This window comes from Rhodamnia argentea, chromosome 7, assembly GCF_020921035.1.
Source record: "Rhodamnia argentea isolate NSW1041297 chromosome 7, ASM2092103v1, whole genome shotgun sequence".
Taxonomy (NCBI): Eukaryota; Viridiplantae; Streptophyta; class Magnoliopsida; order Myrtales; family Myrtaceae; genus Rhodamnia; species Rhodamnia argentea.
The window spans coordinates 3,480,002-3,503,048 of NC_063156.1; the positions used below are offsets into that span (position 1 = coordinate 3,480,002).

A 23,047-nucleotide genomic window follows, 5' to 3' on the forward strand; every position below is an offset into this window, starting at 1 on the left:
TTAAAATTTCAACCAACCCCCCTAATAATTCTCTTTTGTACAAACGACCTCTATTACTGTCTTTAAATTGATGATCTAGATTTTTTTCACGACTTGGTTGGCCTGATGTTATTCTCACACTTTCTAGTAAATTCTCTTTTTTTTACCGTAGGCTTTAAAACGAGTCAAATCGATAAAAAATGTGGAAAAAAGATCCACATTAATTTTAATCCACCTAATTACGAATTCAACTCGAGTTCATAATTCCATAGTATTTTCTTCGGCATTCTTTTTTTGTACATATATTTTGCTAGATTCTTCGGTACGGGGCTAAGTATTAACAAATAAGTTCAATGTCAACTTGAGCTTATTATGATGTTATGGCGATCCAAACATAACCTAAACGAGTTAACGCGTATCGAGCATATCACCTCCATTCAATTCGAGCTTGCAAAATATAATTCTATCGAGTTCGATATTTCGAAAAAAGAACTTGTTCTTTTCTTTCCCGAAGAAAATGAACCAAATCGATCTCCAGACGTGATGAATAAAAACATGTTTCAATTGTTAACGACTTCAGTCTCATGGGAGCTCGATGTCATCTCACGAATTTCCCCCGCCACCTTAGAATTTATCATGCTAAAAATTTCCCTAAAATTCCGACACAAAATGTAAACGACAGAAAGAGATTATTCAGACAAAAAAAGAGAAAAAAAAGGAGCTATTGCCAATCGGATAATATGCAATGAACTGTTTTCTGCTATTTTAGGGTTTATCCCTTCACAACACCCCATCCATAGCAAGCGCTTCTCGCCCAAATCGTTGGCTTAAACACCGCTCAACCATCTAATCATGAAGATTAGCACCGCCAGCTCATTTGATTAGCTAAAAAGAAAATTCCTAATTTTAGGGAAACCCATGCAGTATAAAACTCCCCATGCATGGCCTTAACACCCTCAACTTTGTAGATAACAGAGAGAGAGAGATAATCCATCTCTCTTTCCCTAATCGCTTTTTGTGTGACTCTTCTCCGGCCCATCGCCGGTAAAGAACACCGTGAAAATGGTCGGTAAAGTAGTTGTATCGGTTATTTCCATCATCCTTGTCGTCGGCGTCGTCATCGGCGTCGTCGCGGGAGTCCACAAGTACGGGTCTGCTGGAGACTCCGCCGAGAAGTTGACGCCGCAGATGAAGGCGGTTTCCTCCATCTGCGCGCCGACCGACCACAAGGAGCTCTGCATGAAGAGCCTCGGCGCGTACGCCGCCAACGCCACCACCGACCCTAAGGAGCTCATCAAGGCCGCCGTGCTCGCCACCCTTGATGAGATGAAGGGCTCCTTCAACTTCTCCGAGTCTCTGGCCGCCAGTGCCACCGAAGCCCCGGTCAAGATGTCGCTGGATGACTGCAAGGACCTGTATCAGTTCGCCATCGACGAGCTCCAGGCGGCTTTCTCCTTCGTTGGGGACAGCGATCTCCACACCGTGAACGACCGCGTCGCCGAGGTCCAGAACTGGCTCAACGCCGTCGTGTCGTACCAGCAGTCCTGCTTGGATGGTGTCGACGACGCGAAGCTCAAGGCCGACTTGCAGAACAACCTCCAGAACGCGACGCAGCTCACGAGCAACGTGCTTGCCATCGTCTCGGAGATATCCAAGGTCCTCGCTGCCTTCGACATCAAGCTGAACCTCACTCCCAACTCCCGCAGGCTGATGAGCATGGACGAGGGCGGTTACCCTTCGTGGTTTTCGGCCGCGGACAGGAAGCTGTTGGCCAAGGTGGACAACAGGAGGATCGTCCCGAACGCGGTGGTGGCCAAGGACGGGAGCGGGCGGTTCAGGACAATCGCGGCGGCGCTTGCGGCATACCCCAAGGGGCACCGCGGGAGGTACGTGATCTACGTGAAGGCCGGCGTGTATGACGAGTACATCACGGTGAACAAGGACCAAGTGAACGTGTTCATGTACGGAGATGGGCCGAGGAGGACCATTGTGACCGGTCACAAGAACAAGGCCCTTGCCGGCATTTCGACATGGCAAAGCGCCACCTTCTGTGAGTTTTCTTTCCGCAACACACAAAACCAAATCAAAATCGAGACTCGCTCCATATGATAAATGACAAAAAAAAAAAAAATGAACGATTTTTTTAATGCAGCTGCCATCGGAAACGGATTCCTTTGCAAGTCCATGGGATTCCAGAACACAGCCGGATACAGGGGCGAGCAGGCGGTGGCGCTCCGCGTCCAGTCGGACATGTCCGCCTTCTTCAACTGCCGCATGGACGGTTACCAAGACACCCTCTACGTCCAGACCCACAGACAGTTCTACCGCAACTGCGTCATCTCCGGCACCGTGGACTTCATCTTCGGCGACTCGGCGACCGTCATCCAGAACTCCCTCATCATCGCCCGCAAGCCCGGCCCCGGCCAGCTCAACACCATCACCGCCCAGGGCCGCGAGGAGCGGTTCGAGACCACGGGGCTCGTCCTCCACAACTGCAGGATCGTCCCCGAGCAGAAGCTCTACCCGCAGCGGTTCGCCATCAAGACGTACCTCGGCCGCCCCTGGAAGCAGTACGCCCGGACCGTGATCATGGAGTCGACCCTTGGCGACTTCATCCACCCGGCCGGGTACCTGTCGTGGAACGGGGACAACACGTGCGTGTACGCGGAGTACGGCAACCGCGGCCCGGGGGCGCGGGCCAGCGGCAGGGTGAAGTGGAAGGGCGTCCGGGTGATCAGCAAGAAGGAGGCTCAGGCTTTCGCCGCCGGTCCGTTCCTTCAGGGACGCCTGTGGTTGAAGTACACCGGCTTCCCGTTCATGCTCGGGTTGAGGTACTAGGGACAGCAACCTCTTAGAGGATTGAGTGAAGAGTGATTGTACGGCCATTTGTACCTTCGAGGAATCCATGTGAAATTACGAAAATGCCCGAATTACTTGAATCCGCTACTTACATACAGATTTTTCATGAAAACATATAAGCACAACATTATAAACTTCAAGTTGACGAAATAGAAGCATAAACAACACTCGAGGGGAGCTTGAAGATGGACAACGAAATTGAGAATTCTAACGGATCTTTGCTTGAACATCGATGGCGGAATTAAGAAGGGCAATGCCAGCGTAATAAACTGATAGTACTGTTCCTGTCGATGAGTAATGGTGCATTATTGGCCACCCATCTTAGTTGTCGGAGAGGATGATTAGTTTCATATTTAAATACACAGGTGCATCAAGTTCTTGGAAGGAAAAGAAAATCGCGGGGGTAATTGAACTATACTTTTTTAAATGATAGATAATAAATTAAAGAATTCACGTAAGAAGAAAATTAAATATCAAACACGAATCGATTATTTTGGTTCGCGGACTTTCAAATTTCTCTAACTTTGAAAAAAAATGAAATTCACTGATTTCTCTTGATTCTAATTTCTCTTGCTTTTCCATATAGAAGACAACCCACTTATTCATAATTAATGATGGTGCAATTCTGACCATATATTTGTTTTACAAGTTCGTGGCAACCGGTTGGACTTGTGGAGGAATTTAAATGTCAATTTTATAAGATACACGTACATTATTTACATCTACGGTGGAAGCTAAACAAAAAAAGAGGGACAATGGCACCCTAAATTTTTCTGTTTAAATTGTTCATTATGTTGAAAAAATTTTCTATGGTCACCATTAAATGATGACATGATGTTGCAGTAGCATCTTCCATCGCTTTCAAAACTTTTTACAAATATGAGATAGAACAAATATAAAATTCCAGTTGGCACCACTACTAAGGAAAATCCCTAGAATTCTATATTTGGGAATTGATTGAGTAGTCGCATTATTGCTCCTTTTTTTTATACTAGCGGTGCGGAAACCGCTAATCTGTCAGTCCGACAATCTTGTTATTATTTCTAATTTTACGATTTGTCAATTAATGAATGTTTTATGCAAAACGCGTGATGATATTGTGTGAAACTATGGTTAAAAGTAACTGATAATGCTATTAAATTGTCATGGAAGCATTTTCCGTAACATGATCAATTAGAATTCTAAATGGCAAGGAGCTCGCTAAGTACACTCGAGGCCGAGCTCGTAGCTCGCGGGAGCCGCTAGCCTATGGGCACCAGCAAGTTTTGTGAGAGAGAGGAGAGAATGCGAGTCACCGGGGGCGAGGGGCCAAGCGGCGAGTGGGCAAGGGAAGTGGTGTCGGGAGACGGCGGCGGCAGCGGAAAGAGGTGGAGAAAGGATGTCACGCCCCGATCCCGGGCCCGCAACAACCCTACCAAAACACCTCAAGTCAAAATGGACGACGTCCCAAGTACGTCATCGACCCATTATTTTTATCTTTTATTAGCGCACGCGGAACGTGTAATTTCCCTAAACAAATATAAAATCTACGGGAATAGAAAAGTAGGATGTCAAACAAACAACCACATCAATTAATAACACAACGATCATTTTTATTTAATTATCTTGTTAATCCCGGGAAGTACGTACATACAAGCCCTACCTCGGGGCCACTTTCTCTGATCCTCAAAAATACCGGTTCATGGTTAGGGGTTAACACTACTCCATGCTAATAAAAAAGAAGCCATCCTTACTTCTAGCTTCCCACGCCTAATACCCGAAAAATGGTTAACAACAACGGGTGAGATATAAAATCTCCGTGAGTCGACGCCTAAGTCCGAGTAGGACATTGACTCGCTCAAGGCAACCTAAACATGCATGATAATATCGATAGCGGATCAATAGCGTGCGATTCACGCTATGCTATATCTACCACATGGCCAAGTACAATATCATAGCGAATCTTCAATCACATGCAAACTTACCCCACCATGGGCCACACAACGAACAGTTCATATCATAACAACCAACAACATATAAACCATGACACTCAACCGTAACACTCATCACAATCTCATACATAATGTATCACACGTGTTCCGGTTATTAAAAACCATCGAGCCCAGCGCACACGACCGGTGTGGCTTAACACTACGACCGGCAGTGTCACCGGGCATGACTAGGCTTCGTCTCTTACTTCCGGCGACGGCGTCCGATAGTCCGTAAGATTCGCACGACCGGCACGACACGGATCTACCAGGAATCCCTGTAGGGGCTTCGGTCCTTCACAAGCTGCGACCGGCGTCTAATAAGTCATGTTATTCCGCACGACCGGCACGGCACAAACTTATTAGGAAACCGTACGACCGACACGGTATAATCTCATCATATGACCACACAAGTACACCGGACAATCAAGCCAATTCTTATCTTTGCATTTAATCCAATGCATCCACAAGCGATCGTGCTCAAAACTTGGCTCGAGGCCATTTTTATGCTCAAAATTCGGTCCACACGTGGTCATATAGATATACAAATCAACCACAAGATTTTGCAACCATAAACGGGGTGATCACTCACATCAATCCAGACAAGTAGCAGTCATTATACAATCACCCAATAATAATACAATAACCGCCCAATAATAATAATCATAATCATACAGTAATAATTAAATTAACGTAATTAACTATCTCGATCACATTTAATTAATCCGACCCGATTAATTATTCCGGACTTCCATTAATAATACCAAAATACCAAAATATTTAGCTGATTAAGCTTCACGCAAGTAATTTGATCGCATGCAATTAAATTATCTGATTCCAATTAAAATAATCTAATTAGCAGTCAATAATATTAAATCTATCCTTAAACGCAAGAAACGCCCTATTCAGAGTTTAGGGGTTAACTCACAACTCATGCGTTCGATGTTGAGTCGGATTCTCGGATCGGCTTACGAACTCCCATATCGGATCGAGTCCACGTGGGACTTCGGGTTGGCTCAACCTTAGGTCGGAACCGTGGTGGCAACGGGGCAGCTATACTGTGGCTGGACAAAGATAAGGTTCGGGTTTAGGGGTTGCGGGTCAGAATTTCGGTTCGGGTGATTTGGGTCCTCAGGTTAGCGCCGCGACACGGATTTAAGCGTCGGAGCTAGCACATTCTCAGGTCCTCGGTTATTTTCGGATTTGGGACTACACTGTTTGGGTCTCGGGTGGCCGATAGAAGTGATGAACAGTGGAGGTTGGGATCGCGGCGTCACAAAACCGAGGGAACGTGGGCTGTGGTTCGTCGTCGGGACGCGGCGAGGTCAAGTGAAAGTGGTCGAGGATAGAGCACGGCGGCGTGAGCCGTGTTGGCTCTCAGTCCCTGAGATCCCACGAGTCCAAGATGGCGCGACGCCGTTGGGGTGGAGGCTGGCGCGGCGCTGAGCGGCGGAGGCAACGACTGGAGGTTGGTGCGTCGCAACGGCGAAGGCCGGAGGCGGCTGGGCAGTGAGACCGTCGGTGGTGGTCGTTGGTGGGGGCTGGTTCAAGCGAAACAGAAAGAAAGAAGAGGAACAAAGAAGCAAAGCGAAGAAGAAGAAGAGAAACAGTGCAGCAGGGGGTTTCTGTCACGTCACAACGCAAGAAGAAGGAGAAAGAACGAGGGAGAAAACGATGCAAAAGGAGGAGATGGGATTGTGGTGGGGCCGCGTCGTTAGGGGGGTCAGGGGGAGTGAAAAGAAGAAGACTAGAAAAAAGAAGAAGAGAAAGGGGAAAACGTGAGGTGGGGGAAACTTGGGCAGGAAGGGGGGGAGAAAAGTCAAAACTTGGGGAAGGGGGGTGATGAGGTGGGCAATGATGTCACCTTAACTAAAGTGGGTTTTTTTCCAATTTAATTTTTTTAAAAATAATATTTACAAAAATATTTTTTAAAAATAAATATTAACGGATTTGGGTCTCGCTCGGCAGTTGGGCTGCCGAAGCGAGGCCCGCTCGGCAGCCCAACTGCCGAGCAAGGCTTGCTCGGCAGCTGGGTCTGCCGAGCGGCTGGCCTGTGGTGGGCCGGCTTGGCTGCTCGGCAGCCCAACCGCCGAGCAGACCCACTTGCTCGGCAGCCCAGCTGCCGAGCAAGCCCATCCCCTTTTTTTTTTTTTATAAATTTCGTTTTTTAAGTGTTTTAATTATTTATATTTATAATATTTTCATATTTTTTAACATGTTTATATTTTTTTTTTTTTTTGCGAAGCTTATCTTTATAACATAATTAGTATTAATTAATACAAAAAATTATTAAGATTTATAATTCATAAATAATGTTGTAATTATGTAATTAATTGAAAATATTCACATAAGGAAAATCCTCAATACCAAACGAAAAGAAACCCTAGCCGCAATATAAAAAATAGAGCCAAAAAAAAAAAAATTCGGGGGCGTTGCCCCCGAACCCCCACGCCGATTTGTTCGCACCGCAAAGGAGATTTGTTCGCTTGCTCCAAGTTGGGCCTATCGGCCCAACTCTCCGCGTCGCGAACCAAATCTCAATTTTTCCTCCATTTTTTGGGCCGCACAAAAATATGTCGGGTCGGGTCATAAACCGGACCGGGTACATAAAATTCAAGACATATATTAACAATATATGAAATTAATTGAAAATATTCATAATATAAAATTGGTAAATATATTCATATAAATAATGTTGTAATTATGCAAATTCGGTCGGCTAAAAAGATTGAAAGAGGAGGAAAGAGGGAAATGAGGGTTCATTTAATATCGAGAAGTAACATCGAAGGGAAAAAAAATGCAAAATTGACAAGGTCAGGACAACAAAAAAAAGAAAAAGAAATGCAGACAATATAAAGGACGAATACACCTTTGGTCATGACCTTCTTTGAAATAGTGAGCACATATTGTGCCCTTATTTAAAATAATACTCACTTATTTAAAGCCCTTATTTGAAATTTTTCAAAAAGGAAAGTTCGCTCGGAAAAATATAAAAAGCATCTCCTTATTTTTTTTCTTATCACGAAAAGCTCAGCGTTTAGTGTCCCATCCACGCTATTAGAAACATCGATTTGGGCAGTAATTATTCCGCACCACTCACAATCAAAGGTTGGAAGATTGAAGAGCCCGTCACCACGGCCCTCACTAAGATATCGACGGTCATGAAGTCTCTTCACACAAGGTCCGTCGTAACTAGATGATGGAGAACGGGGACTGTCTCGGCGATCCGCTTGCAACGAGCGCGCGCACGTGGCCTCGTCAACCGCATTGATAGTAAAGAGTCTCGTGAATCCTTCCCGCAAAAATTAATTCACCGGTCAACGGTGTTTCGGCTGCAAGGATTGTATCGACTTGATAAAATTTAGGACTTGATTGCACTTCTTGAAATATTTTGAGACTCAACTGTAAATTTTTCGATAAGTTTTAAGATTCGATTGCACTTTCGTAATAAGTTTTAAGGTTTCGTTACGGGTACTTATTTTTTCAATTAACGAGCTATGAATGGTAGGACACGAAGGAAAGGTGAGAGGGTCCACCGCCGATGCTAGGTTGTAAAGAAGGCGTTGAAAATGGACCGGTTTTGCAAAATTTCCTCCATTTTTCCTTGTCCCGACCTTGTCAATTTTGCATTTTTTTTCCCTTCGATGTTACTTCTCGATATTAAATGAACCCTCATTTCCCTCTTTCCTCCTCTTTCAATCTTTTTAGCCGACCGAATTTGCATAATTACAACATTATTTATATGAATATATTTACCAATTTTATATTATGAATATTTTCAATTAATTTCATATATTGTTAATATATGTCTTGAATTTTATGTACCCGGTCCGGTTTATGACCCGACCCGACATATTTTTGTGCGGCCCAAAAAATGGAGGAAAAATTGAGATTTGGTTCATGATGCGGAGAGTTGGGCCGATAGGCCCAACTTGGAGCAAGCGAACAAATCTCCTTTGCGGTGCGAACAAATCGGCGTGGGGTTCGGGGGCAACGCCCCCGAATTTTTTTTTTTTGGGCTCTATTTTTTATATTGCGGCTAGGGTTTCTTTTCGTTTGGTATTGAGGATTTTCCTTATGTGAATATTTTCAATTAATTACATAATTACAACATTATTTATGAATTATAAATCTTAATAATTTTTTGTATTAATTAATACTAATTATGTTATAAAGATAAGCTTCGCAAAAAAAAAAAAAATATAAACATGTTAAAAAATATGAAAATATTATAAATATAAATAATTAAAACACTTAAAAAACGAAATTTATAAAAAAAAAAAAGGGGATGGGCTTGCTCGGCAGCCCAACCGCCGAGCAAGTGGGTCGCTTCGGCGGTTGGCCGCCGAGCAGCCAAGCCGGCCCACCAGGCCAGCCGGCGCTCGGCAGCCCAGCTGCCGAGCAAGCCTTGCTCGGCGGTTGAGCTGCCGAGCGAGACCCAAATCCGTTAATATTTATTTTTAAAAAATATTTTTGTAAATATTATTTTTAAAAAAATTAAATTGGAAAAAAACCCAACTAAAGTGGGGTGGCTGCATAAATTGGGGAGGGGAATTTCGACGGAAAAGGGGAGAGAATTGAGGCCCACATGACTTTTCACAAATTCCTTAATTCCCTTGTCTCAAGTGCATAAATTTCACGGGTAATTTGGTAATTTAATAAATAGGTATCGGACAGTCACTTGACTCAAATGACCGAGGGTAAAAATGATATTTTTGCATTTAGGGTTCGGACAAAATTAAATTTTTCACGCGACTATTCTCGATAAAACGAGTCAAAGTTTGACGATTCAAACTTGACTTTTTCTGACAACATCTCGGAACAACCAATCGTCGGCTTCTAAAATCTCAAGATCAAATTTCACTTTCCACGCTGGAATTATAATTTTTCCTATGGACATTGTAATTCCAGGACGTCACAAGGAAGAGTTTGTTGTGTGGATGTCCGAGGGAAGGCGAGAGGGAGAGAGAGAGCAAAGATGGGGCTAGAATTTAGGGATAAATGAGTCTTTTCACACGTTCTCTATTGGATCAGTGACATATGATAAAAATCACGATGGCCTAATAGGAAAGTGAAGAATAAGAGCAAGAACAGTGGCGAAATGCGGAGCGACGAAGCCAGAGACCTTCTGGGCTTCCCTCCAAATTCTTGCCCCACTCCTTCTCAGGTACTCCGATTCGATTTTCTCATTCCCCATCTTCCATTCTTACAAAATCCTGCGGGAAAGAGTTGATTTTGTCGTCGGGACTCGATCTGGGCCTTCGTCTTTTTCTCTTCTTGTTCTGATCCTTTCTTGATTGCTGGAATTCGTTTCACTCTGTCGCCAGTTCGCGTTCTTTTCTTGGTTTTTACCGTTTCTGAGCTCGATCTCTATCTGGGCCTTCGTCTTTTTTTCTTCTTGTTCCGATCCTTTCTTGATTGCTGGAATTCGTGTCCCTCTGTTGCCAATTCGCGTCCTTTTCTTGGTTTTTACTTTACCCATTCTGCTCGTCTCGTCGAGTTGATTCGGTGCACAGTTTTGGGCTGCTCGTTGGTCCATCTTGCTTCAGTTCATTCCATGTTTTATAGGGCAAGAGGTTCACGAGGTTGGTGACTTGTGTGTGTGATCATAGAATGGTGGGTCTAATCTTCACCTGCTTCGATTCAGTAAATATTGGACTATGTTGTGGCTCTTACTTAAGATTTGCTTATGCATGACCTGCATTTTGGTGGGAACTATGATGTTCGACTTTGATATGGGTATGTGGCGGTGGGTCAATTTGTTATATAGGTTAAAGCGGCTTTCAAGAAGAAGGTATGGGAGTCGCACCCTGATCTCTTCCCAATTAATGAAAAGAAAACGGCAGAATCTAAGTTCAAGCTGGTAACTACTATGGCTCCTGAAATGTTGGAGCTTTCCATTTTTTTTGTTCTTCTTTATTTCTTCCGCGTTCATTCTTCAGTTAGCTGCATTTTGGTAATATGAATTGGAATTGAGTTAATTTCTTATTCGTCGCAGATTTCAGAAGCTTACAACCGTCTGCTGTCTGGTAATTCTCTCTATCTTGAACAGTTGTTGTTTGGAAGACAAGGGCTTGCTCGATAAATTGCGTGCGTCCATTGTAATTCTAAGGGCATGAGTAGTTAGCTTGTAACGGACCCCTGCTAAAAGTTGCCTCCTTGACAGCTTTCTGAGTCCCTTCTTGTATGACAAAGCTGTTCATACTTGCTCTTGAGATATACTATGTCAACTTTTGTTATGACTCACTTAGTAAATTGAGAGACGGAACTACTCTTATTGCAATATTCTAATGAAGCCACCTAAAAGGTGGCATTAGTATATCAATGTCATCTTCTGATATTGGTAGTGATCTCGTCTTGGGTTGTCAAAGGATAAACAGTATCTAGGTTTGAGTTTGCAAAGCATGAGAGCGATGCTAGTGCCTGTCGGTAGAATCATGTTCCAGAGTCTTTCCCCTATTATGAATGTCTGACATTGTTTCACGTTTGCATCATAGGTGCGAAATGGGAATATTCAGAGTCAGGTAAGTTTGAAATTGCTGTGTCTATGTGCTGTGTGGGTGGTGGAGGGCGTTTGTGATGGCAGAATGATCTCGTTTTTCTACAGGTTCATATGTTCGTGTTGTGAGAAGGGGAGTTCCATCGACGAATGGTGCAAAAGGATATCGCGCACTCGTGGGGATACCTTTCCTATTCATCGTTCTGGGAACACTTGGACTCGGGGGATTTAATGCTTCCAGGTGTTTTTCCAGCTTTCAGATTGCCCGGCTCATGGGAACCCAATTTTTCAGTCACAGGCATGACTTAAGATGTACTCACCTTTTCATTTGTTTGTGTGTCTAGGGCATACAATAGGGAAAAGCGGAATTATCCATCTCATAATCCCTTTCTTCCCTGATTTGGGAACCGTAGCCGAAACTAAGTCGGATAAATTGTCTGGCATCATGGTCATGAAGTGCGTGTTCAACAGATAAGGCGCTAATGCGAAGAAACATATGATGTATCCTGTACATGTTTGTTAATCCTGTAAATGAATACACAATCAAGATCATCAATCTCCAGATTCACCCTCTTCCTTCTTTTTATCAGTCGTATACAATTTGTCTGCAGTCATTGGTCTTCCTCTCGTTTCTGCCCTTTTTTTGGGCCATTGGTCATCTTAGCTTGTTGATTAAATACTTCGCAAGATCCTTCTTCTTGGTGTATATTTTCTTTCTTTCTCATATATAACTATCAATTTTTTAGATTGTATGATCATCGATCCAAGATTTTACTACGCACTCATCTCTGGGAATAAGATACGAGAAAATGCACCATACTTCCGTGTATTCATTCTAAAGCACTTAAGTGAAATGAGATAAGAACGCTGCAAGTGCCGTAACTTTTGTAAGGCGCGTAATCGAGCATCACATTCTTCAAAAATCATGAACTTGAGTGCCTCCGTTGATTTGTCTCATTGGGAAATCTTATGCTGTCCTAATTATCGAACGTTGTTTGTTGACAATATGAAATCAACAAATGAGAAGTTAATTGACGTGGTTTATAGATCCATTTAAAGAACCCTAACTCAATTTAAGTAAATAGGGCAAAATTATGTCCAAGTTGGGGGAGAGGGAGAAGTCACTGTCGAAGAACCCTAACTCAAAACGAGTTTTTCTTCTACATTCTCTCTCAGAAGTCACCATTGCCATTCTTTTATTCCGTGATTTTGGGCGCTCAAAGGAAGTGCAAGGACAGAGAAGAGAAAGCGACAATGGACGCCAGCGGAGGAACACTGTCAAAGTCCGCGGACTATGCTTCCAAGACAAAGCAAGAGAGGAACAAAAAGCTTCTTAAATTTTTTCTGTGTCCACAATTTTGACAGAGAGACTTCCCAAAAAAAGCTTTGTTTGCTCTTGCCACATAAAATGAAAAAATTTCTACGTGAAGCTTCAATTCCTGTTACAAAAGCAAGCCAGATTCAAAAATACGGTTTAACAAGTCATGTAGGACGAATTGCTAGAGCAGGAACTCAAGGTGATTTTACACCGATGAGGCATTTGAATGAGCAGAGAAAAAGTTCCGGGAATATTCAATTAAGCGCTGTATGAAAATTATGACGTTTCTTGTATTCTTTATCCGGACGAAACTAGGGAAACTAGCATAGTCCAACGATACCGGCAAAGCACCCCCGAGCTAGGGAAGCATGTGCTCGGTTGGTCTTGACTATCAATCAGGAGAAGCTTAGGATTCCATGCGTATCTCTGAGTTATTAAAGCAAGAGGCTTACTTACAAGACCTACACCCTTCAAGAACAAGAAGGCAGGGAAAACTTAGGACTCCGGCGTAAGAACAAAAATCGAATCTTTTCCTCTTCCTACTATGCATTGCATCTTCCAACTTCGAGGCGGCAATAGTCATGCGCTTCAGCCGAAAATTTACATGCATGCAATGAATGTGGGAAGAACGTGGGCTCAACCTTGGCTGCCAGTTCGCCTCAAAGCTACTAAGGTTTATCATGCAATGCTCCATGCAAGAGTAGAACATCAAATCAAATTGACGAATTAGTCGGACATCCTTGGCAAAGTCAAAATAGTCCAGAAGATTTTAAAGTTTCAGTTTGGCCAAAAGGAAATAGAAATTGTGAGGCAGCAACAATTGGTCAAATTGCCCCAGCCACACAGGTCATTCCCTAATCGTACAGTTCTTTTTTCAGGGGTCAATCCGATAAATGGACATGTCGCGGGGTTCAATTTAACACTGTTGAGATTCATCTCTAACCAGAAATGGGTATACGAGAAACAGACGTAACTTCATAGAGGAAGATACAGGAAAGCTCCTGGATTGTAGGCTTTTTTCCCCATAATGTTCTACACAAACAGAAACACGTGTCCAAATAGTAACTAAACCTACCCAAAGACATTATCGGTTCAATACAAAAATACAGCCAGTAAAAAGCTTCTTCCCCAACTAGTACTGCAGTCAAGCATTGCATCAATAGCAATCCCTTCATCAATCACCCACCCACAAAGAACAGAACATGCTGATAGGACGTAAATGCGAACCTACATTCGACTGAGCATATTGTGAGCTTCCATCAAAACCTCCTGCAGACATAACAGATGTGCTGCAAATTCTTCCATGGCGACTCCATTGTAACTAACTGTGTTCAGGCATTTTCTATAAGCCCATATACTTGTCACAAAAGTAAGATCTTGTTGCACCATCTGAGTGCTGGGAATGAAAGCTCAACTTGTCCAGCATAAACAATTTGTATGCAATCTCAAGTGATTTCCTCAAAGAAGTTCTTGGCCTTGACCACATTATGGTTTTCAACCATGCAAAAACCAACAAGAAAGTTTGTTTGCGATGCAAACTATAGGTAGAGTACGTAACTAGTTTCTATTATATAGCTTCTTTAGCACCCGAAAGTCTAAATATTGATGCATTAATGATTTTGATCACCAAAATCAAGCTTCGACTGTACTATCCACATCACTTTTAGTCTCTGCAAGAGTAATAATAATCGGTTGCCATCCTATTTGGGGGTGAACAATCCAGTTCTTGATTGTAATTATCATGTTCAATAGCTGGATTACGTTGCCCAAAGGAAGATCTTTTAAGCAAGCTCTCTTGATAATTAAAGCTGCCTCGTACCTGTCAAGTATATTTGTTTAAATAGGAAGAACAGAGAGCAGTCGTATGAATAAGATGAAGGAGCAAACCGGTGAAATAATGATAAATGAGTATAAACTAGAATAAAGAAGAACAGTATGTTAACCTGGATCTCGTAGCAAACAAGGCTGATCTTCCAGCTGCAGATGACAGGAAACTTTCTATGCAGTCCCATATTTCTTGCCGGTAATCACCAGGAAGTCCACCAATAATGTTGACACAGTTCCATAATTTCTCATTTCTACCCACATATAACTGCAGCATCCCTAGATTTTGCTTTACAATCATACGTTGCTCAAGTGCACTAGCCAAGGCCTTTTTCACATCTATATTCTGGAACTTAGAATCCCCATAACGTACGCAATCCGTGATGTTTGCTTCAGTAGGAATAATTTTTTCTTCTTTCAAATTGTTCAATGCCAGTATTATAACACCAATAAGGCCTTGCACATACTCAGAAGGCGGTGTGTATCCCTGACTTCCCCAGACACCATTGCCAGAATCAACATTAACAATTTGAGAAGATGAAGATGAAAATTCAGGACCACTAGTGTATCTGCTGTCAGGTTGAAATTGTTGACCCATGGACACATGGCTTCTGTTCAATGTATTATAGCTAATTGAGTTAGTAGTTTCACCAAAGCTGGAATTATTCTCATATCTGTCCATTTGATTGCTGTATTGTGCATAGCTTGGGGATTCAGATAGCCTTCGATTGCCAATATTGGGCATACTCGTGAGTGGAACAGAAGGAGGTAGCAAAGTGTCAGGCCTTGGAGGAACCAGATTAAAGTCACGACTAGGGTTAGAACGCCGTGGGTTACCATGACCAAAATTAGGTTGCACTGGAGGGTTGTTTGGAGTAACTGGACGAGGATAGAGATTTTGTGGACAGCCGATAGTCCCATAAAAATCATGTTTGCTAGGAGAACTATTTGGTTCAGACCTACTGGCAGAGACAATGGACTCACCAGCACTAAAAAATTCATGAGGCGCTTTCTTAAACTGCTTTTCTTGTGTGAATTCCCACTTGTTATGATTAGTATTTTTGGTATCTCCATGCATGATACCAGGAAAACTAGCCGTTCTGGTCATGCTTGACGGCGTAGGAGATCTCCAAACCTGTTTTCCATTTGCACTGTGAGTGTTATCGCTAAGCCTCCCAGTAGTAGAAGTTTGGTACCTTAGTTGAGACATGGACATACTATCAGAAGTCAAGAGTTGACTTGTCTGGGTTGGTTCGTAAGTTGGGTCCTGTAGCATCCCACCGACGAATGGATAGTTACCATTAGCAAGCTGCAATGATTCAACACTTGCCAGAGGGGATTCTCCACCAGCAAGATTTGTCCACAACCATATGCTCTTCGCAGCAGCTACAAGTGGAGCAGATGCTTTTTGTGGTTGTGCCAAGAGTATATTATATCTTCTCATACGCAACTGATGGAGGGCGTTAGAAAAGTCCCTATCACCAGAAATCAGCAGATAATTTGCTGGAGCAGGATTATCCACAGCCCAAAACAGCATATCAACTAAAATCTTCTTGTCACTGGCATCCTTTACACCTGTTCATTCACATGAAAAATGTACATCAAAATGCCTACCCTTTGAAACCTTCCTTGGCAAATGGCAAAAATAGGAAACACACCATGAAACAATATACATGGCCCTACACATAGCAGATTGATTAAGCGGAAAGTCAAGAACTTTCTAGTTGTAGAACAAAATAAACACTTCAGAGCAATATCCAGAGATCACATCATTTGAATGAGTCCGTGACTCTGTCAAATAAATGACAATGTCATGTAAGTCCTCCAAATTCATCACAGCAAACAATTTTAATCCAAGTGGTTTCGATTTTGATGCCCAAGCCCATCCATTCTTACAGATGCCTTCCGAAAGGGGGAAAAAACATCTAAATATGACGAATGCACTGATTAAAGCAAGTGACCAAAATCGTCAAGTGTCCATTTTGGTTCAATAAAGGTTTCATTTGCAGAACATACGAGACAAACCGACTGGACATTTCATCGCTCGATAAGATACGAGACTACAACCACCAGTTCCTCACGCATAACACAAAGAAGAGAAAAGAAAACTTGATGAAGAACCTCAAAGAATCACACTATACCAGGCTAGGGTTATGCCTACACTAAATCACGCACTCGGCAATCACTACAGCAACAACCTCGCTCGACAAAGAACCATGAGTAAACATCAATTGACATGATAGGGTTCGACCATATTACCCGCCGGGACGTGATTCAACGTGATGCCGGTGCTAGAGAGCGCGTTCTGGATCGAACTAGGTATCCCGTTGGTGTCGCCGTAGGCGGAGATCGAGACAGGCCCGCAATAGTTCATCTTCACCAGAGCTGAACTTATGTTCTGAGCGATCGCATGAGGGTCGCACCCCTTGGGGACGTGGCAGTTCTCTATGTCCCACCACACCGACGTTTTCGCGCTCACGTACTGGGGCTCCGCCTTCACCGAGGACGACGACGGCGGGGCCGCCGATGTGGAGACGATTGCGGCCGTGGTGGAGGCGGCGATCGTCCCAGTCACATGTCCGACCATGGCTATCGGGGGGTGGCTACTGTACAGTCGCTGCTTCACGGGCTGAGAGACTGCATTTTGTGTGGAATCGCGTGGGTGTATATATTAGGAAGCGGACAGGACGACCAATTTACCGTGTTGACCCTGGTTGTTTTTTTTTTTTTTGGTCGGAAAGAAAGACCCTGGTTGTTTGACCATGCGGGAAGTGCCAATTGACGATCAATTTACCGTGTTGCCCCGGGACGTGTTTTCGGGGGGAAGAAAACGTACTTTCTAGGATGATTATTCATATTATTATATAAAATTGTTAAACGAAGAATATTTTTACTATCAATGTTAATTTATGTTTTAACATTTTCAACGAGACTTAGAATATTTTTTTTTCTGTGTTTGTTTTTTAAGTTAATTTAATTATTTAAAAATAAAACTTATAAACCTTTAATTTTTCTTGAAACAACTCGCCGAGTTATAAGAGTTTTAACTTGCGCTAAGATGCGAGTTTTAGGATAAACATGGCATCGCATTTACACAATGCGGTAATATTGGGGATGCATTTGTTCATTTCTCTTGAACTCGAGACTCTTTTTCTCTTACAAATAACTATAAAAATTTCATGATATGTGATTGTTAAATACATAAATTCTTGTAATTTTCATTGCTGTTGGTACTTTTTCGTGGCATTCAATTGTAACTAAATGGATGGCACAACATCTGACCAAAAAAAAAAAAAAAAATTGGATGGCACAACCCTGTTGAAATGCACAAGAAGGTATCATCATCAGACGAGGGTTTTTACTGATGAAATCCCAAAATTTCCAACATATTTAGGAAAATTATCGTTGTATAATAAAATTTACTAATTATCGATCTCGTTCAGAGGTTGATAGATGTTCTGAATTTTACAGGAGATTAATCATTTTTCTACTTGTTTGGGTGATCTAATTGTGATTTGCCTAATCTAATGCAAAATTCTAAGTTCAAATTTCTTTACCTTAGTGACAACATGCTGATGTAATGTACTAATTCAACATCCACATGAAAAAGGCGACGTGCGACCTAAGTCATCATTTCGAACCTTGGAATAAACTCTGTCTTAAGTAATTGTTTCATAATTCTGTACTTTAATTAGTTGTTATCTTTTGGTCGCGAAATACCCATTTTTCTTGTATTGATTTCTGTAAAATCGGTAGTAATAAACTAATAATATTACATGAAAAAGTATTTTCGAGGATCATTTGAAGGATTTAAATTAATATTTAATTCAATGGATGTGCCGTGAGTAATTATTAAATATGTATGAATTATGATAAAATGAGTGAGAGTAGCAAGTAGTAGAAATGTTAATTATCCCTTTGTTCTCGCCCGGGCTTTGCTGGGCCGGATAGCTTCGTCGCGACATTGCTGAGGATTTGTGCACGCACGCTGTGTCTGAGCAGCATCACCAGAAGGGCAAGTACCAGTTCATTATCTGACGCTGGAAGTAACTATTTGTTCATGCGATCATTTTTGGTCCCATTTATGTTGCTTCTTGTTGGAAAACATGTTGACGGAAGTTAGTAGAAGGAAGAAGCAAGCCGGGCTTAATCCAGAGCCAACCATAGACACTTCAATGTTTGCACAAATTTGAATTATGTGCGCTTGCTCGGTAGCGAGAAGTATGCGCTCTTGCATGGCAGCGAGATGTCCAGATGGTCCGAGGTTAGCGCCGACATGTTTATGTTTTTGGGAGTCCTTGGCGGGTAGTCTCCTAGAAAGGATCGGGCACAAAACTACTGGCATCACAAAGACTGGACTTATAATTTCATATCTCCAAGTGTCACGGAGTCCTTAACCATACTTGCATCCCCTTGTGAGCAAAGCTTGATGGTGTCATCGTGGTGAGTGAACGATGAAGACGGAAAGATGTAACTGGTTCATAGGACTAGCGTCGGGGTGGTTTGTACTAGGAGTTATAGGCTAGAACGAATATACTCTTAGGAGCTCTAAAGGCAGTACAAACTAGTAGGGAGCCGATCTTGCTCTTTTGATGAGATCATAGCAAGCCAAAATTAGTTGTGGTGCCTAAATTGTTATGCTCGTCTCGCTCGATCGATTGGATGCCCAAGCTTAGTTGGGCATGGTATGATCCTATAGGAGGAGGCTATTTGCCTTACATTGTTCTAAGGGGCAATAGGAGAAGGAAGGCCGATCTAGCGTCCTCGACTTGTCAGGTGCTGCATGGGTAATTTGGCAGCCAAATCTATCGCCCCGAGACAATATGGTATTAGAGCAAGAATTCCTCCAGAGGGTGGACGAGTCGGAGAAAACTTGTGGTTTGCCCACTCCAACGAGGGCGAAGAGTGAATCGTCGGAGAAAACCATGCTCAAACAAAGTGCGGCTCTTGAAACTAGCTTTCGGGATGCTAATGGGCACGGGAAAGAGCCGATTCCTCACCGACTAGGGATAACATTCTTGGAACAATGCAACGAATCTCAAGATGGGTCTACTACCACATTTCAACAAAGGGAGAAACCTCCATCAGCCAATTGGAAGTAGGAAGTGCTTAGAAGGCGAAAGAGGGTGCTGCTAAAAGGTGTAGTTGTCTCACAATGTCACACTTGAGAACTCAAGTAACCGAAGGAGCCCGAATGGCCTTTGATTGAAAGGAGCTACCGATGGAGATGAGTTGTTCTGTTGGGCAAGTGCCCTCCATTCATGTGAGTCTCCACAGCAGCGTTGAAGGTATCAAAGTAACGCAAGGAGGCGACGTAACGACCTACAATGAAGAAGTTGTGGAATTGAGTGGGGAAGGTTTTCATGGATCGGAAGTTCCGCGACCCCCAACACTACTCCTTCCCCCTTGTGAGTGAAGCTTAATGGTGTCATCATGGTGAGTGAGCGATGTAGAGAAGAAGACACAACTGGTTCATGGGAGTAGCGTCAAGGTAGCATCAAAGTGTTTTGTATTAGGAGTTCTAGGTTAGAATGTATATACTCTTTGAAGCTCTAAAGGCGGGATTGGCCTCCCGTATATAAACTAGTCGGGAGTTGATGCAGCTCTCCTAATTAGGCCATGGTAAGTTGAAACCGGTTGTGGCGCCTAAAGTGTTCCGCTTATCTTGTTCGATCGATTGGATGCCCGAGCTTAACTAGGCATCATACAGTCTAATACGAGGAAGCTATTCGCCTTATTATTCTAAGGGGCAGCACAAGAAGGAAGGCTGGCTTGGCTTTCTCGACTCTCCAAGCGTTGCACGGGCTAATTTAGTGGCCAAATCCATCGGCCCATGATAATATAGTGTCAAAGCGGGAATCCCTCTAGTAGGTGGGTAAGTCAGAAAAAACTTGTGGTTTACCCGGTCTCACAAGGGTGTAGAGTGAATCACTAGAGCAAACCGTGCTCGGGCAAAGTGCGGCTCTTGAAACTAGCTTCTAGGATGCTAATGGGGGCATAAGAAAGAACGTATTCCTCATTGACTAGGGATAAGATTCCTGGATCAATTTAGTGAATCTCAAGATGGGTCTGCGACTATGATTTTAACGGAAAAACCTTCATCGGTCTCTTGGAAGTATGAAGTGCTTAGTAGGCGAAAGAGGGTGCTGCCAAAAGGTGCGGTTGGCTCACAATGCCACACTTGAGAGCTTAAGTAACTAAAGGAGCTCGAATGGCCTTTGATCGAAAGGAGCTACAAATTGAGAAGAGTTGTTGTATTGAGCAAGCATCCGCCATTCATGTGAATCCCCATAACAGTGTTGATGGTACCGGAGTGACACATGGAGGTGACGTAACAACCTCCAATGAGGATGTTGCGGAATTGAGTGGGGGACGATGCTATGGACCAGAAGTTCCGTAACCCCCAACCCGTACTCGCATCCCCTTGTGAGTGAAGCTTGATGGTGTCATCATGCTGAGTGAGCGACGCAGAGAGGAAGATGCAATTGGTTCATGAGAGTAGCGCCAAGGTGGTATGTACTAGGATTTCTAGGTAAAAATGCATATACCTTTAGGAACTTTGAAGGTGGGGTTAGTCTCTTGTGTACAAACCGATCGGGAGTTGATGTCGCTCTCTAGATGAAGCCATGGCAAGCTGAAATCAATTGTGGTGCCTAAAGTATTCTACTCGTCTCGCTCAATTGATTGAATGCCCAAGCTTACCTCAACGTGGTACGATTTGAAACAGGGAGGCTATTCGCCTCATTGTTCCATGAGGCAACACGAAAAGGAAGGTTGGTCGGGCGTTCTCGACTCGCCCAGTACCACCCGAGCTAATTCTGCAGCCAAATCTACCGGCCCGTGATACAAGCACGTTTTTGAGAATGTTTAAAGAGTTTTCAATAGGAAACGAAACTAGAAGGGGGGGGGGGGGTGGAGGGGGAGGGGGTGAGAGCAACGAGAGTTGTGTGTAGGGGTGTGCAATCGGACCGGGTTTACTTAGAACTCGGATTGGAGCACCCAAAAAATAGGTTAGAGAATTGGTTCCCATTCAAACCGGCTCGGGAACCGGTTCTAAATTTTAGGAACCAATTGGAACCCGGCCGATTCTTGGTTCAAAGTATCAAAGAACCGGATCGATTTTGGAACCGATTTTTAGCTACTGTTAAAAAAAAAAAAAAGCTAGTCTCGTTTACCTCACATTTTCTATTTTTGGTGGATTGTAATTTCTATTGCTCATAATAGGGATTATTGCTTTGGGTAGATAGTGGGTTTTATTATTCATATTTACTTTAAATCATTTCATTGCGACTCATATTATTTTGCTGATTAAAAAAAATAGGTTCTTAGGTAAACCCCGTAATCGGACCGAAAAAACATGTTAGGTTCCAAAATAGGTGTTAGGATAAACATGGTAGATTCCATGTTTTAAAAATTTGGAACCGGTTATAATAGGGTTGGTTTTAGTGTCTAGGTCCAAAACCTACTCACCCGGCCCATGCTTACCTCTAGCTGTGTGAAGTGAGAAGAAATTGAACAAGAAATTTGAAGAGGTTTGCGATTGCGCACATACAATTGTAAGGGATGCAATGAACGGAAGAGATTTTTGGTCAACTGGTTAGTTTTATGTAAAATCGCGGCAAATTAGTTGCCTTCTCACTATTAGGATTAGGCATACATACCACAATAAAATAAAGAGTAAAAACAAGAAAGTGAATTCAAGATACAAGATTTATCGTGGTTTACTATTAAACTAAGGCATAACTTAAGGGCAACATCCAGCAGATGATTCCATTATAATTAGCACCTCCCATATCCTGTTACAATTCTCAATTATAAGAGAAAGTATTACACACACACATATGTAAATATTTATTCATGTGTTTAAGCCCAAGCTACTAATAAAATTCGAGCTCAATTATAAAAGTCCTCTTGCGTCACGAGAGTGTTATCCCCTTGCAACTCCCGCCGGGGTGGCTCTAGGACCTCCACCCGCTCATCGGGAAGTGTGGCCCTCGTGTCTTCTCGAGTCCACAAAAGTCAAAACCGAGAGCTCGCTACCGGTGCCTGGGTCCCTTATGCCCCGGTCGGGTCCATCGAGGCTGGGCTTAGGACATTGGTGCTCGTGCCCGGATCTCGAGGACAATGCCCGACAAGTCCTCAGTGACCATGCTTGGTTCCATTGAAGCAGGTCCAGGGCTCCGAAATGGCCCGGCCTGGGTCGCCAACACCCACGACCGGTTCATTAAGGCTGGGCCCAACATATATATCACAAGATTCTAACGTTTGAAGGGCACAAATACATGCTCTATCATAGAAGGCTAATTGTGTGCCACTCGGCTCTCGGCTTGGTGATTTAGGATCGAGAAGTGTTGGGAAATGAAATATCGGGGTCGAGGGCACTCGGGTAATTGCTGGCTTTTGCAAATGAGATTGATCCATCTCTTTAAATAATGAGTATGTTGGGAACCAAGACCTTTTCCTTAGGTGCATTCCAACCGGTCGGTTTATAGTCGTGTCTCCATACATTGCTTGAGTCCGATGACAAAGGATGTTTCTTGTCTGAAACTACATGATCTTTCTAGGTGGAAGTACAAAATGAAGCAGGCTATCCACTTCTTT

At 43.1% G+C, this 23,047-nt stretch overlaps 3 protein-coding genes across 4 annotated transcripts; 2 read left to right on the plus strand and 1 right to left on the minus strand.

The window, feature by feature from the left end:
• Positions 1–957: 957 nt before the first annotated feature.
• On the plus strand, positions 958–2,916 carry LOC115756267 (pectinesterase-like). Its single transcript, XM_030695970.2, has 2 exons — positions 958–2,029; positions 2,132–2,916. Exons 1-2 carry the CDS (start codon positions 1,042–1,044, stop codon positions 2,815–2,817), a joined length of 1,674 nt encoding a protein of 557 aa, XP_030551830.1. The 5' UTR covers positions 958–1,041; the 3' UTR covers positions 2,818–2,916.
• Positions 2,917–9,855: 6,939 nt separating this feature from the next.
• LOC115756259 (protein CAJ1) lies at positions 9,856–11,981 on the plus strand. Its single transcript, XM_030695961.2, has 6 exons — positions 9,856–9,972; positions 10,576–10,668; positions 10,804–10,834; positions 11,303–11,329; positions 11,413–11,545; positions 11,649–11,981. The coding sequence occupies exons 1-6, from the start codon at positions 9,907–9,909 to the stop codon at positions 11,701–11,703; spliced, it is 405 nt and encodes a 134-aa protein (XP_030551821.1). The 5' UTR covers positions 9,856–9,906; the 3' UTR covers positions 11,704–11,981.
• Positions 11,982–12,883: 902 nt separating this feature from the next.
• On the minus strand, positions 12,884–17,091 carry LOC115756256. 2 transcript variants are annotated; one of them, XM_048281689.1, is made up of 3 exons: positions 16,706–17,091; positions 14,566–16,021; positions 12,884–13,046 (listed from the first exon to the last, which is right to left on the minus strand). In XM_048281689.1, exons 1-3 carry the CDS (start codon positions 17,031–17,033, stop codon positions 12,920–12,922), a joined length of 1,911 nt encoding a protein of 636 aa, XP_048137646.1. In that variant the 5' UTR covers positions 17,034–17,091; the 3' UTR covers positions 12,884–12,919. The 2 variants fall into 2 exon arrangements, with proteins under 2 accessions (XP_048137646.1, XP_030551819.1); XM_030695959.2 differs by lacking the exon at positions 12,884–13,046 and adding an exon at positions 13,554–14,441.
• Positions 17,092–23,047: the final 5,956 nt, after the last annotated feature.

Bases quoted from the DNA above. Each gene is read 5' to 3' on its own strand.
- LOC115756267 (XM_030695970.2), top strand. From the start codon at position 1,042: ATGGTCGGTAAAGTAGTTGTATCGGTTATTTCCATCATCCTTGTCGTC. The intron at 2,030-2,131 runs GTGAGTTTTCTT...TTTTTAATGCAG, and splicing joins ATGGCAAAGCGCCACCTTCT to CTGCCATCGGAAACGGATTC.
- LOC115756259 (XM_030695961.2), top strand. From the start codon at position 9,907: ATGCGGAGCGACGAAGCCAGAGACCTTCTGGGCTTCCCTCCAAATTCT. The intron at 9,973-10,575 runs GTACTCCGATTC...TTTGTTATATAG, and splicing joins CTTGCCCCACTCCTTCTCAG to GTTAAAGCGGCTTTCAAGAA. The intron at 11,546-11,648 runs GTGTTTTTCCAG...TTGTGTGTCTAG, and splicing joins GGGGGATTTAATGCTTCCAG to GGCATACAATAGGGAAAAGC.
- LOC115756256 (XM_030695959.2), bottom strand. From the start codon at position 17,033: ATGGTCGGACATGTGACTGGGACGATCGCCGCCTCCACCACGGCCGCA. The intron at 16,022-16,705 runs GTAATATGGTCG...GTGAATGAACAG, and splicing joins GTTGAATCACGTCCCGGCGG to GTGTAAAGGATGCCAGTGAC. The intron at 14,442-14,565 runs GTTAACATACTG...TATACTTGACAG, and splicing joins TTGTTTGCTACGAGATCCAG to GTACGAGGCAGCTTTAATTA.